The sequence below is a fragment of the Gymnodraco acuticeps genome, unplaced genomic scaffold, assembly GCF_902827175.1.
Source record: "Gymnodraco acuticeps unplaced genomic scaffold, fGymAcu1.1, whole genome shotgun sequence".
Lineage (NCBI taxonomy): Eukaryota > Metazoa > Chordata > Actinopteri > Perciformes > Bathydraconidae > Gymnodraco > Gymnodraco acuticeps.
The window spans coordinates 636,860-651,238 of NW_022990010.1; the positions used below are offsets into that span (position 1 = coordinate 636,860).

At 41.4% G+C, this 14,379-nt stretch overlaps 1 protein-coding gene across 1 annotated transcript; it reads left to right on the forward strand.

Moving 5' to 3' along the window:
• The first annotated feature begins 6,405 nt into the window (after positions 1–6,405).
• Positions 6,406–13,303, forward strand: LOC117544258 (N-acetyllactosaminide beta-1,3-N-acetylglucosaminyltransferase 3-like). The gene is made up of 2 exons (XM_034213155.1): positions 6,406–6,564; positions 10,243–13,303. The coding sequence occupies exon 2, from the start codon at positions 10,253–10,255 to the stop codon at positions 11,402–11,404; it is 1,152 nt and encodes a 383-aa protein (XP_034069046.1). The 5' UTR covers positions 6,406–6,564; positions 10,243–10,252; the 3' UTR covers positions 11,405–13,303.
• The last annotated feature ends 1,076 nt before the right edge of the window (positions 13,304–14,379 follow it).

A 14,379-nucleotide genomic window follows, 5' to 3' on the forward strand; every position in this document is an offset into this window, starting at 1 on the left:
TCTCCCACACCCGCTGCTTTGCCTCGGCCACGGATGAGGCTGCTGCCCTTCGGGCCTGTCGGTACCTTGCAACTGCCTCGGGAGTCCCCCGGGATAACAAATCCCTGAAGGCCTCCTTCTTCAGTCGGACGGCTTCCCTGACCACCGGTGTCCACCAGGAGGTTCGAGGGTTACCGCCCCTTGAGGCACCTAGGACCTTGAGACCACAGCTCCCCGCCGCGGCTTCGGCAATAGAGGCTTTGAACACCAACCACTCTGGTTCAATGTCCCCAACCTCCACAGGAATGCCCGAAAAGCTCCGCCGGAGGTGTGAGTTGAAGGCCTCCTGAACTTGGGCCTCCTCCAGACGTTCCCAGTTCACCCGAACTACACGTTTGGGCTTACCAGGTCTATCCAGAGGCTTCCCCCGCCACTCGACCCAACTCACCACCAGATGGTGATCAGTTGACAACTCCGCCCCTCTCTTTACCCGAGTGTCCAAAACATACGGCCTCAGGTCCGATGATACGATAACGAAATCGATCATGGACCTTCTGCCTAGGGTGCTCTGGTACCACGTACACTTATGAGCATCCTTATGTTCGAACATGGTGTTTGTTATGGCCAATCCATGACTAGCACAGAAGTCCAGTAACAAACCACCACTCCGGTTCAGATCAGGGGGGCCGTTCCTCCCAATCACGCCCCTCCAAGTGTCTCCATCATTGCCCACATGTGCGTTGAAGTCTCCCAGCAAGATTAAAGAGTCCCCTTCAGGAGCCCCATACAGGACTCTTTCCAAGGTCTCCAAGAAGGCCGTATACTCTGAACTGCTGTTGGGTGCATAAGCACACACAACAGTCAGAGTTTTCCCCCCCATAACCCGCAGGCGTAGGGAGGCGACCCTCTCGTCCACTGGGGTAAACTCCAACAACGAAGCACCTAACCGGGGACTTGTGAGTATCCCCACACCCGCCCGGCGCCTCACACCTTGAGCAACTCCGGAGAAGAATAGAGTCCAACCCCTATCCAGAAGTAAGGTTCCAGAGCCGACGCTGTGCGTAGAGGTGAGCCCAACCAGATCCAACTGGTAACGTTCCACCTCCCGCACAAGCTCCGGCTCCTTCCCCCCCAGAGAGGTGACGTTCCACGTCCCCAAAGCCAGCTTCTGTCGCCCGGGTCTGGTCCGTCGAGACCCTCCGCTTTCACTGCCACCCTTCTGGCAGCGCACCCGACCCCATTGATGTTTCCCGTAGGTGGTGGGCCCGCGGGACGCCGGGAAACTAATTTGCCAATGACAGCAAAAATCAAATGTTAACACTATCAGCTTTAATTAAATAATAAATTATGTTTTGAACACAAAAATAATAGTAAAGAGATTTGAAGTTATTGTTTTGAAAATAAATAATTAATATCTAACGTCTATGTATCTATCTATCTATATATTTATTTATCTATTTATATAGATATCTATCTATCTATACATCTATCTATACATCTATAGATCTGATCTATCTTTCTATCCATCTATCTATCAGGGGTGCCCAACCAGTCGATCGCGATCGACCGGTCGATCGCGGGGAGATTCCCAGTCGATCGCGAGATGTGTCTAAAAATAGAACAACAATATTCTGTTTTATCGTTAATGTCCTGTAACATAATCTTCCTGTGCCAGAATAATGCACTTGAACGCATCAAAGCTTTGTGATTGGCCGGCGTGACCCCATGTGTCGGGGCGTGGCTGGTGAGCAGTGGGCAGTGTGCACTGCACTAGTTCGCTAACGTTGTCCGTGTCAACCATAGACGGTGTCAACACAGGAGTGACAGGCCGCACACACACAAGACCGCAATTATGGCAGAAGCAAAACATATATAATTCTCACTCCGAGTGGGAGGATGATTATTTTTGTATCTATTCCAATTCAAAGTCCATCTGTCTCATCTGCAACGCGAGCGTGGCTTTATCGAAGAAGGGTAATTTAGGAGCGGCATTTCAAAACAGTGCACAAACGCTACGAGACGGAATTCCCTCCTAATTCTGCCCTACGCTCCAAAAGGGGAGGGGCCTGAAAGGACAGCTAAATGCACAGCAGTCCATTTTCACCAGGGCCCAACAACAAGAGCAAGGCTACTACCATAGCATCTTATCGTGTCAGTCACGTTCTTGCCAAACACATGAAATCTTTCAAAGATGGCGAAGTTGTGAAAGTATGGGCATAGATATGTCTCATAATTATTTGTGTGAACATAAAAATAGTTTGTGTGTAAATATGTGATTTGTAAATGTAAAACAACATCCACAAATGCATTTAAAAGATTTGCAAACTCACAAATACATTTGCAAGTGTAAAACGGATCTGCAAATACGTTAAATATGTTCACAAATAAAAAAAAGATCTGTGAATATCTCTTTAACATTTACACCTTTCGATCAGGCATTTGTGAATCAATTTTGTATTTGTGGACCAAAAATGCGCTTGCGGATCTCAAATCTCTGTTCGCGGATCGTCTTTTTACACACACGGAATTTTGAGACATATTTTCCGCCGGTCTCGACTAAAATCTACTCGTGTCACTCGGTTATTTTCGGAAACCACGTGATGGCCTGCTGATGACGACATTTCCACATGATTTCAAAGTAAGAGCATGATGGTTTGTTTAATGCTCTGTTTTTGTATTATAATGAACAGCGGAACGTTAGATGCATTCTTCATCACCATCACCATCACCATCATGTTATAGTGATACAGTTAGTTTGTGTTATTGGTTCAATATAGCATATATCGAGCACTTTCATTGATGTTGAAGTGCAGGCTATACGCCACTTTCGGGTCCCGGGGGAGCAGCTGGCAGTGAAACAGCCCAGATAAAACTCTTTCTTCATTGTTTGTTGTGTATTCAGTCAAGCGGGTCGAAGTTACAAAGCACTTCACATCTTATTAATCGGCCTAATTTTACCTTACCAGTGCAGTAATAAAGTAATCTGTAGATAAGCACCGTATTTAGGCCAGGGTTATGGTGATGAAGAATACATCTAACGTTCCGCTGTTCATTATAATACAAAAACAGAGCATTCGGGGGAGAGCATTGCAAAACTGGCCCCGGTAATGGTGCAAATCTCAACCTGTCGTTCAATGGACAGCTTCCCCCCCCCCCCCATCTATGTATATACTCGCATTTTAGACTATGTTACTAACTGTATATCTGTAGACTTGGTATGTCTTAAATGTCCGGTTAGGATGTATTAGAACGAAATTTAAAATGAAAATTGTAAATAAGCAATCTGTATATAAAAAACCACCTGTATGTAAATTGTAAATAAGCCATCTATCTGTATGTCAAATATGTCTTATATGTCTTAAATGACATGATGAATTGGAAATGGGGGACCCTGATGTAAACAAGACGAAAGTCTTTCTCTGGTCTGCATCCCCTTAACAATTGTATGTTTTGAGCTGTACTGTACTGTACCCAATATACAAGCTGTTAATAAACTTTTCAATCAATCAATCAATCAAACAAACCATCATGCTCTTACTTTGAAATCATGCGGAAATGTTGTCATCAGCAGGCCATCACGTGATTTCCGAAAATAACCGAGTGACACGAGTAGATTTTAGCCGAGACCGGCGGAAAATATGTCTCAAAATTCCGTGTGTGTAAAAAGACGATCCGCGAACAGAGATTTGAGATCCGCAAGCGCATTTTTGGTCCACAAATACAAAATGGATTCACAAATGCCTGATCGAAAGGTGTAAATGTTAAAGAGATATTCACAGATCTTTTTTTAATTTGTGAACATATTTAACGTATTTGCAGATCCGTTTTACACTTGCAAATGTATTTGTGAGTTTGCAAATCTTTTAAATGCATTTGTGGATGTTGTTTTACATTTACAAATCACATATTTACACACAAATTATTTTTATGTTCACACAAATAATTATGAGACATATCTATGCCCATATGAAAGAAGCAGTTCTGGAGGCTGCCGACGCGCTTTTGGGGGACAGTAAAAAACGGTAGCATTTCAACAGGTTTTTGATATAATAAAAACTCAAGTTAGATACCGTTATTAATCAGCTTTAAGTTTTAGTTTGTTTGAACTTATTCATTATAATTATTGTACAACATGGTATAAGAATGCAAACATTAAGATCTGTTCTGTTTAAATTGATTAGTGTGGTGACCACCTATTTAACCACTGGGACATAATTCAAACTTGGAACTACAGTTGCGGTTATTGTTCCCACACGGACATGTTATGGGTTACCTATAAATAGTGTGTGCCCTCTTGGCTCTCTCTTGTCGACCCGAGCTGCGACCCGACAACATGTCCTTTGCAGCTTGTGAATAAATCACTATTCTTGCACCTTCCTTGCACCGCCTCTGACTCCATATCTCTCGGCACTACACTGGTGACCCTGATACGTCTTGAGAAGTTTCCGGGACGGAGCCGAACACGGAAAAAGGAACTCGAGTTCGTTTCTCGAAATGCCGGGGTTTGATTGGAGACGTCCGTGGCTGCCACCGGCACGCGGACTGAGGCTCGGTGCGCGCTCCGCAGAAGGCTGGAGACGTTGCTCGCCGTTCCCGCATTGGCTTTCTATCCAACGGGGGGACGATGCACGACCTGCTGGGTCGACCAGCAACCCCATTGCTACCTCGTGGGTTTGTTCTTCGGGGCGTGCGGCTGCACGTCCCGGCTGCTAACCACGTGGGGCTAACGACGGCTGGCAGCTACCCATGGCTGGCAGCTAGCGGCTAACCACGTGGGGCTAACGACGGCTAGTGCTAACGGCTATCAGCCCTTTTGAGTTTTTTTTCTTTTTCTGGTGCCGGAGAGGAGGTTCGACCAGCTGGTTGACCTCATGTGGACACTCATCTTTTTCACCACCTCCACGGCGGTTCCAGACGCCACTCACGTTTCCATCGACGCCTGGGTGGTGCACTCCTGGACCCCCTCTCGCCTCGACAGTTCCAGACGTCGCCCATGCTCCATCGGCCCATGGGTGGCGCGCTCCGGGACCCTGTCTGGCCTCTCCTGCTTCCCGGGGATGCCTCAGCGCCTGCTGAGGACTTCATGCCCGCCGCCGCGGCACGTCTGCCTGCGGCCGGGTTGCTCTCCTGCTTCCCGGGGATACCTCGACATCTGCTGAGGACTTCATGCCCGCCGCCGCGGCACGTCTGCCTGCGGCCGGGTTGCTCTCCTGCTTCCCGGGGATGCCTCGACGCCTGCCGAGGACTTCGTGCCCGCTGCCGTTGCACGTCTGCCTGCGGCCGGGTTGCGCTCCTTCCTCCCGGGGGGAATGCTCCTCTCTTCCGGGGATACCTCGACGCCTGCCGAGGACTTCGTGCCCGCGGCCGGGTTGCGCTCTTTCCTGCTGGGTTCTCCGCGACACCTACTGCAGCCCCCTTACGACGGCCCGCCCCCGGTGTGGGTGCCCTCGCCCTCGTTAGGGCCCCTGCCCTCTCCTGCGGCCCCCTTTTCGTGGCCCGTTCCATGACCCGGTCCTCACCTGCGGCCCCACCCTCCTCGGCCCTTGTGGTGCTTCCTCCACGGACGTGGGGATATATATTTTGTTGCCATGTTTGAATTCTGGGGGGGCTTGTGTGGTGACCACCTATTTAACCACTGGGACATAATTCAAACTTGGAACTACAGTTGCGGTTATTGTTCCCACACGGACATGTTATGGGTTACCTATAAATAGTGTGTGCCCTCTTGGCTCTCTCTTGTCGACCCGGGCTGCAACCCGACAACATGTCCTTTGCAGCTTGTGAATAAATCACTATTCTTGCACCTTCCTTGCACCGCCTCTGACTCCATATCTCTTGGCACTACATTAGTCTATTATCAATTCAGGTTAAGAAACTAGTGTTGCTTGCATCCTATTTTAAAGGCATTTATTTTTTATAATCTACTAAAATGCAACAAAAAAAGATTTGATTCTATTAATTTTGTCTTTTTTATTGCACTTTGGCAGCAGATTCCTGTGTAGCTTCAGATCTGAGTTGTCTTATTAGTAAGCCTCATTTATACTTTTGTAGCAACACTATTTTTATATAATGGCAAATAAAGGGTTCAGCGTCTTTTCTTTTTTTCCTGTGTCATATGTGGCAGCACTTCAATGTTTCTTGAAAACATTATACCCACTGTAGTGTGTGACGTGTGAATAAACTCCAACTCTGTATCAACAACACTTGTGTAACTTCAGTTAAATACTTGTATGTGTGTAGATTAGAAAGAGGTAAGATAAAGGATCTGCAGTATTTTATGAAGTATTCATCGTAGAAAGGTCAGTTTTATACAAGTAGTGTGTATTTACCTGTCAGTAATGGCTACGCCTCTCTATTTGGACTGGTAGATCTCGGCAGACTGGCTACTTTAAAAGTAGCTCTCGGTTCAAAACAGGTTGGGCACCCCTGATCTATAGTATGGACAGTCAGTCCTCCTGACGCAGACGTCCATCATGAGAAACGGGCACCGCCCAGCGCGCTGACATTAGTCCAGACCACAAATCATGCTGCTGAGGACTAGCGATAACTTTGGGGCTACAGAGACTCACAGGAGGAACTATAACTGTAAGTACCCTACACTTATTCAAACCAACTTCATAAAACCAAATGTTTTTGTAACGTAGCAGCACGCTATATTAGAGTGGAGAGAGCTTCCGTTTTAAAGTAACGGGAAATTATTTCCGATAAAAGTAAAATATGTTAGATGAGATTTCAGCAAATCTAATTAGGATAATTGATTGTAGCCTATATCATAAAATGTTATGATAGGTCGGAAAAACAACGCTCCTGACCGAAAAACCCGGCTATTTCCTCTTTCACTTTCTTTTCAAAAAGTAGTAGGCCAAGTTGTAAGAAAGTTGTTTTTTATACTGTCCTTTCTTTATTGTTAGCTATTGTAACCGTATGGTGATACAAGTTATAATAGGCTATAATGTTATAAATATGTCCTATTGTAAGTACAAATTAAATGTCACCTGATCAAATAACGACTTCCTTTTCATAAAAATATATATATATATATATATATATGGTTTCACATGACGTTAACTATTTAGACTCTTGAACAAAAAGTAGGCTACCAAAACAAGGATGTAAAACATTATTTTATAAGTACTCTAAAATCATTCACAATATCACTTAAGTAAAAGTAAGCCTACTCTGCTGAAAGAAAACAGCTCAGCTTAAATCAACCCTTGATTTCATCCAAGATTATTTTATCAGCAGGGGAGCAGCTAAATATATTTAGTATTCGTAGTAAAAGTATTAGTTCTGCAGTAAAATATGAATATATTAAATGTATAAAAATACATAATTATTCAATATTACTTTATTTATACAACACAATCAACAGAAAAGCAATTGAAATCTAATAGCTCATGTTTAACCTGATCTTAAATTCTAGTAATGCTTACTAATGCATCAATGTGTAAGCTGCATTTTAAAGTTGTATCAGATTGATGTGGAGCTTTCCAGGTTTATTCAAGACTTCATATTTTTTGTTATATTTATGTAAATGCCGATTCAACAACATTCAGAGTATAGTTCTCCAATTCTAAATTCTTCAACTTTTTGCTGATTCAGCAGCATATTAAAAGGGAATCTAGACCAAGGCTGTTTTTTCACACCTGTGTGCATGGCATATGAATAAATAAATATAATAATAAACTGTATTTATTGCTAGTGTTGTAGCTTGTCAGAATAGAGCTGTGTGTGTTAATTGAACCTAGTGTAATGCATAATGTTTTGTAAACCAATCATATATTTTGTATCTTAAATCTGAAAAAAACTGCAGATTTAAGAATTAAAAAATATAAAGTTAAATATTCAGTCCTTTAGTTCATTTACTTAGTCCGGGTGTAAAATATCCTGTTAGTTGTCTTCCCGTCAGTCTGTGTCTTTCGTCACTCTCATGACCACTTTCATTGTAGACATTCCATGGCAACCACGGAGAGGCCAGATCATCACTGCCTGAATGGCTCATGCGTCATTAATCAACACAAAGTAAAAGCAAAGTTATGAGTAAGCTAGGGGGAAAAACACCTAGTATATTATTAACAGCATTGGTTAATGAACATTTGGGGCTATAATCGCAGGGAATCAGTGTCTGGGGACTTTGTCCTGGCTGATTTTCTCTGTGTATGTTGCTCGGGACGTATGTGTCATACAAGCGTATACAGCTCCTGTTCGGAGAAACCTTAAAGAAAGGCATCAGTAAAGTGGAACTTCTGTGTGAACTATTCATAGCTTAAACTGCACTGTAACTTTTTATTCATGTATTTTTCTTTTAATGTTCATTTTATTATCTTTTCTTTTTAATGACTGTTTTTAAATGCCTTTGTCTGAATGTCTTTCATTTTTGTAAAGCACCTTGAATTGCCTTGTGTTGAAAGATGCTATATAAATAAACTTGCCTTGCCTAGCAGAAAAGAATGACTGAATTCAAGACCTCCAGTCTTAACAAAATACAAACAGTATAAGTTTGTCGACTACCATGATATATGATTGAAAAAGTTTTAAGGAAGAAAAATACTCCACAAAATGTGTAGTGTATTGTTAGGTTTCTTGCAAACAGTCAGTTGTGTGTCTGCATATTGGCACATACATTCTGCATATTTCCCAGTGGATTAACAGGGTGAGGCTAGTGTTTTTTTATTTGACTGTTAAGGTTAATGTTTGGTGGACCCTCCCCATTTCTTCTCATGTTTTTCTGTAGGCCTAATTGGTTTGTGCTGATGTTCTAATGTCTGACATCATGTATTTGTCACATATTCCATCCATTTTGAGGAGACATGACAGCATTAGACTAGTTTCCGCCCATGTGCTGGTTTAGTACAACATGTAGGGATTCTGTGGGGCAGATGCCAAGCCACCTCATGTCTGCTTTGAGGCACCGTCTGCTCTCTCCTGTTGCTCTCTGCTTGTTATTCAAAGCAGTAATATGAAATGTGTGAAAGCTTCATTATAGGCACATTCAGCCTCTCTGTGTTGTATATGGTGAGTGTACGCCAAAATAGTCACTATGTAGTCTCAATTCAGGTAAATACAATCTCCTATCAACAGTAAATGCTCAAAGTCTATGCTTCTATTTGCAATATAAATGATCTCAAAATTAACTCCATCGTCTATATTCCTGCCTCTAATTTAGAAAAACATGTTTCAAACCACCTTCAGACTGTTTGTGGCATCTCCATTAAACAATGTGTTGGTTGAAATAAAGCTCCAATCTTCTGCAGAATGAGCATAGTGTAACATTTACATTTCAGGAAGATCAACAGGCTACCAAACTAGATACTAACTACTTAATGCTAAATACTGATAATTTACACATTCTAGGAACTTTATGATATTTAACTTCTGATAATTCTGATGATTCAGAATGCCAAACCTTAAGTCTTAATAAATAAGACTTTCAGGGGACACTTTTATAGGCCAGTGATATCTGTGAGCACAGATACATCAGCCATTTAAACCCAATCCTTATCGTTTAGGTTCACATTAACTCACTTAAAGGTGGGGTAGGTAAGTTTGAGAAACCGGCTCGAGATACACTTTTTGTTATATTCCATGGAATGCTCTTAACATTCCGATAGCAATGAATATCTTAAGTGTTTTGACAAAAAATCTATTAAAAAATGTCATCTGTGAAAGCCGTAGTACTGTAAAAAGCACGACCAATCATTTTAGCCGGCCTGGCTAAAATAACTGGATGGCCTACATGCCTGTCAGCCTCCCATCGGGGCACAAACGTATCTCGTGCCCTCATTGGTCATGTGCGTGTTCGTGTGTGTTGGAGGAGGGGCTCTGTAAGGAAGTGGCAGATTTTTTACGGTTGTGTATTTTCAAAATCTAGCGCACTTGAGCTGGTTTCTCCAAAATGACCTACCCCACCTTTAATTATGTGGAGAATATAAATAAACATTGTCAGAGACTCAAGGCTGTTTTTTTATTATTCCCCTTTTTTTCTTTATCAAAGGCCAAATTGCTGTGATTAAATCTGACTTGGATCATCTCCTTGGAAAATAAAACTGGGTTCAGTTTAGCATAATATAATATGTTTTAATCAGCTCCTGGTTTGCTTTGGCCTTCAACATTGATGCATATTGAACTGGTACAGTGTGGCAGTGGCTGCAATGCCCGAGGACGGGCTATCCATGAACTTAACTAAGGAATTAACAACCAATTAATCTTGTTACTTATGTCATACAGTTTTGATAATAACACCGTTTTGTTTTCTCACTACAGAGATTCAAGGATGAGAAACGTCCGTGCAAAAGCTCTCTTGCTAGCAGGAGTTCTTAGTCTGTTTGTCCTCCTTCTCTGTAAAGACTTTATTGACAACAACATCTTCAACCTCGAAGAAGATGCGAGGGAAGATAAACATCAAATAAGGCAATTGATACAAAAAAAACCCTATGTATATTCCTGGCCAGCATGTCAACAAAATATGTCTGCCGCCAACATCACAGGCTTCAAAACTCTTCCTCAGCACATCCAAGACTTTCTCTATTATCGACACTGTCGCCATTTCCCCATGCTACTGGACCTTCCTTACAAATGTGGAGGAGCTGATAAATCTGCAGAAGTCTTCCTTCTGCTGGTCATTAAAAGTTCCCCTGGCAACTACGACCGTCGAGAGGTGCTGCGTAAAACCTGGGCTAAAGAGAGGCTACACAATGGTGTGTGGATCCGAAGGGTCTTCATCTCAGGGACCACAGATACTGGTTTTGAGAAAGAGAGACTGAACAAACTACTCAAGGTAGAGCAACGTGAGTACAATGACATCATCCAATGGGACTTTCATGATTCATTTTTCAACCTCACCTTGAAGCAGATCCTCTTCCTGGAATGGATGGAACAAAACTGTCCAAACGCTCACTTCCTTCTGAATGGTGACGATGACGTCTTGGCCCACACAAACAACATGGTCGAGTATCTCCAAGGCCTAAAGGACAACGATGGAAGCAAACACCTCTTTGCTGGTCATCTGATCTATAACGTAGGGCCCATAAGAGAATCTTGGAACAAATACTATATCCCAGTGCAGGTGCAGGAGTCAAACTCATATCCCTCTTACTGTGGTGGTGGGGGCTTCCTCCTGTCTGGTTATACAGCTATGGTTATATACAACATGTCTCAGTCCATTACCATTCTTCCCATTGACGATGTTTACATGGGGATGTGTCTGGCCAAAGCAGGACTAAGTCCCGCTTCTCATATGGGTGTGAAGACAGCAGGACTGCACATTCCCTCCAGAAAACACGATGTTTATGATCCTTGCTTTTATCAGGATGTTTTACTGGTGCACAGATTCCTTTCAGCTCAATTGTATCTTATGTGGAACATTTTAAATGATCCTAATCTGGAATGTGGTCCAAAAAAAAACTTAAGCAGTACCAAACTGTAGCTTACAGGCTGTGACAGAAGCTGATTGACTCTTTGTTTCCTGCACCTGCTCTTGGGATGTTAGATCAGGTATTACTTTCCATCAGGAGAAACCGTTTTATACCATTGTCCAGCTGCAGGCTAAAGCATTATTTTGTCATCAAATCTGATTCAAATGCAGTAGTGTAGATTTGAGATTTCACTGGATTTAAAAATTGGATGGAAAAACTTGCATTGTGTCATTGTTGGCTACATCTAACTGACAGGTACAAGTCACAGGATGCAAAGTGATGACATTTTTGACAGATATGAATGTAAACTGTAACTTGACTAGAGAGGAACAGGTACAGAAGAATACAACAGGGAGAACCTTTTAGTTTCAGTATGTGCCTGTTTATTTTCTTCACAAAGAGAAGAATAAATGTTCTTTTAAACCAGAAACCTTTGTCAAAATTGCCAAAGGATGTTCTGGAGAACAGTTGATATAGTGTGAAATCTTCTCTCTTAATATTTATATTGAATAGATCTATGTAAAGGGGTCTTTAATTAAAATATTCTTGTGAGATTACTGTAGGAGAAAGTAGATTTCCATGTTTTTAAAATGTGTCTGTTAGATATCCATTCTATTTTCCTGCTGCTAAGAAAAGGTTTTATATTAAGATGTTTTATCATCAAACTTGTATTTGATTTTATACAAAAGTAGTTTGTACTAATATAATCGTGTTGTTTAACCTTTTTCAGGGTAATCCTGATGTGCACTATGTATTTACACATCTAGGCGAGAGCCCTGTGCAGAGCTCTGTATACATTCCAACACCAATAAGTCATTTTTTGCACTTCATCTCAAATTAAAGAAAATGAATGGGTAGCTCAGATTAAGGACACAGGACCTGTTTGCATAATATTGCTAACCTGTAGGAAGTTCCTGTTTAAAAGCAACAGGTTAATAATCAGCAGAGAACATGAAATCAGATTTGCTGAGTACCAAACAAACCAAACTTCTCAATAAAGCAGCCATCAACTCACAGAGGAAATGAGTGTTTCTTCCTGTCCAGTTACTATGCAAGATTTACCATGTTTTCAGACCCAATACTCTCTGCAGGGATGTTTTCCTCTTAAGATAGACGTTCTTGACCCATCACTTTTTCCATACAGTTTGACCTGCTTGTTTCCTGTCATTGTTTATTTGTAGTTTGGTGAATGTTTTGACTTCTTACTGTGTTTCTGCCATAGAGATGAAACTGTATCACAAGTACCAGCGTCATCTTACTTTTTTGGATTGTACTCGGCAGAGTAAAATCCAAAAAAGTAAGATGATAACTTGTGTGTGGATGTATATAATTGGGTGGTAGGGTTTACAGTATAACTTTGGTTTCTACAGGGAATATGGAATTGTGGTGCCCTCTATTGTCCAAAATATGTTACTGCAGTATGACTATACAATCCACAAATAATGAACATGTTACATACAGTTGTATTGTACCTCAATGAAGATATGTAGAATTACAATGTTTCAGGAAAACCTTTCTACTGATGACAGTAACAGTAGTCGGTTGTTTAATATTTGTATCTCATTGTACTTCAGCAGTGATGTTATTTGTAATTTTAGTTTTTAAAGACAACAAGGAAATATAGGGAGACTTCTTGTGGACAAAGAGAAAACGTTTGTCACTTTTCTAATATTTTTCTAAGAAAGACACATTCCCTTTCAGCTGAAATGTTACATGTGAGGATTGTGGCACTTTATGTATGTTTTTCTATTGGATTGCCTATTTTATTGGGGAAGTTTTCTATTCAACTAATTTAATAATTATTAACATACGTTTCATTGTATGTGCAGGGTGGAGGGGGCTTCTGAAAATGTATAAAGACAATAAAGCTGAATCTCAAACTTGAAAGAAATAAAAAATAGTAAAACATATTTGTACTGATTTTAAGAAAGGAGTTGAGTATGTACACACAAAAGAAATGCGCACAATATACAACATCCGTGGAATACACAACTTATGGAGCAAAAGTTAGCGGTATGGTAATGTCTAAGGAGACCAACATACATACACATTACACAGATATTTCATCAAGTGGTGCCTTTTTTTATCAATGAATATATCAACAGAAGAGCCTGGACACCTTCTTCAGAGTTGGACTGCCCAATATGAAGAAGGTGTAGTAGTAGCCCAGTCAACAGAGTAGTACAGCTCGCCTACATGAGACGTTGAAATCTCGCGGGACAAAGACGCCCGTAGCCTTGAGAGCGAGGCGCGGCGAGGCGGCGCAGTTCCTCTCCACGGCTGCGGAAGCGAAATGCTTGATGGGAAACGACTCGCTGGTATCTCGAGCTGAGCGCTCATTGGTGGTTTTTTCCACGTGCTGGTGATGAAACTCTCCAATTGGCTGGGCAAAATATTGTTGTTGTTTTGTGTCAGTTTTACGTCGCCACTTCCATTCACATTTTTCATCATTGTTCCACAATATTTATCATCATTAAATTAATATCCATATATTTTATACTATACTTGCACAGCTTACCGTTTTCATACTTTATATATCTTATCATCATACACACTGTTCATACTGCTCTCAGGCTGCTGTGTATATCTAGTGTATTCATACCCCTCACTGTTTATTCATCATTCAATTCATTCTATATTTTATTCTGTAGATTGTGTACATTACTTTTCACTTTAATAAAGTTGAATCTAATCTGGAGCAGGAACAAATGTATTTACTTAGTACATATCTGACATTAACGATTAAACACATGTGTGCATTCTTTACAGTGGCGGCGGGTCATTAGGGGCAGGTGGGGCACAGCCCCACCTAGTGTCAGAAGAAAGTATTACAAATAATGATTACAAAAAAATACAAAAAAATAAATAAAAAAACATATAAAATATATTTTAAGGTCATGTTTAATAATCTGATTCGTCTGTACATTTCTGTTTTAGTCTGTGTTCTTCTAATTAGTGTCTAGAGTGCCGTTTTGAGCTGTTTAGA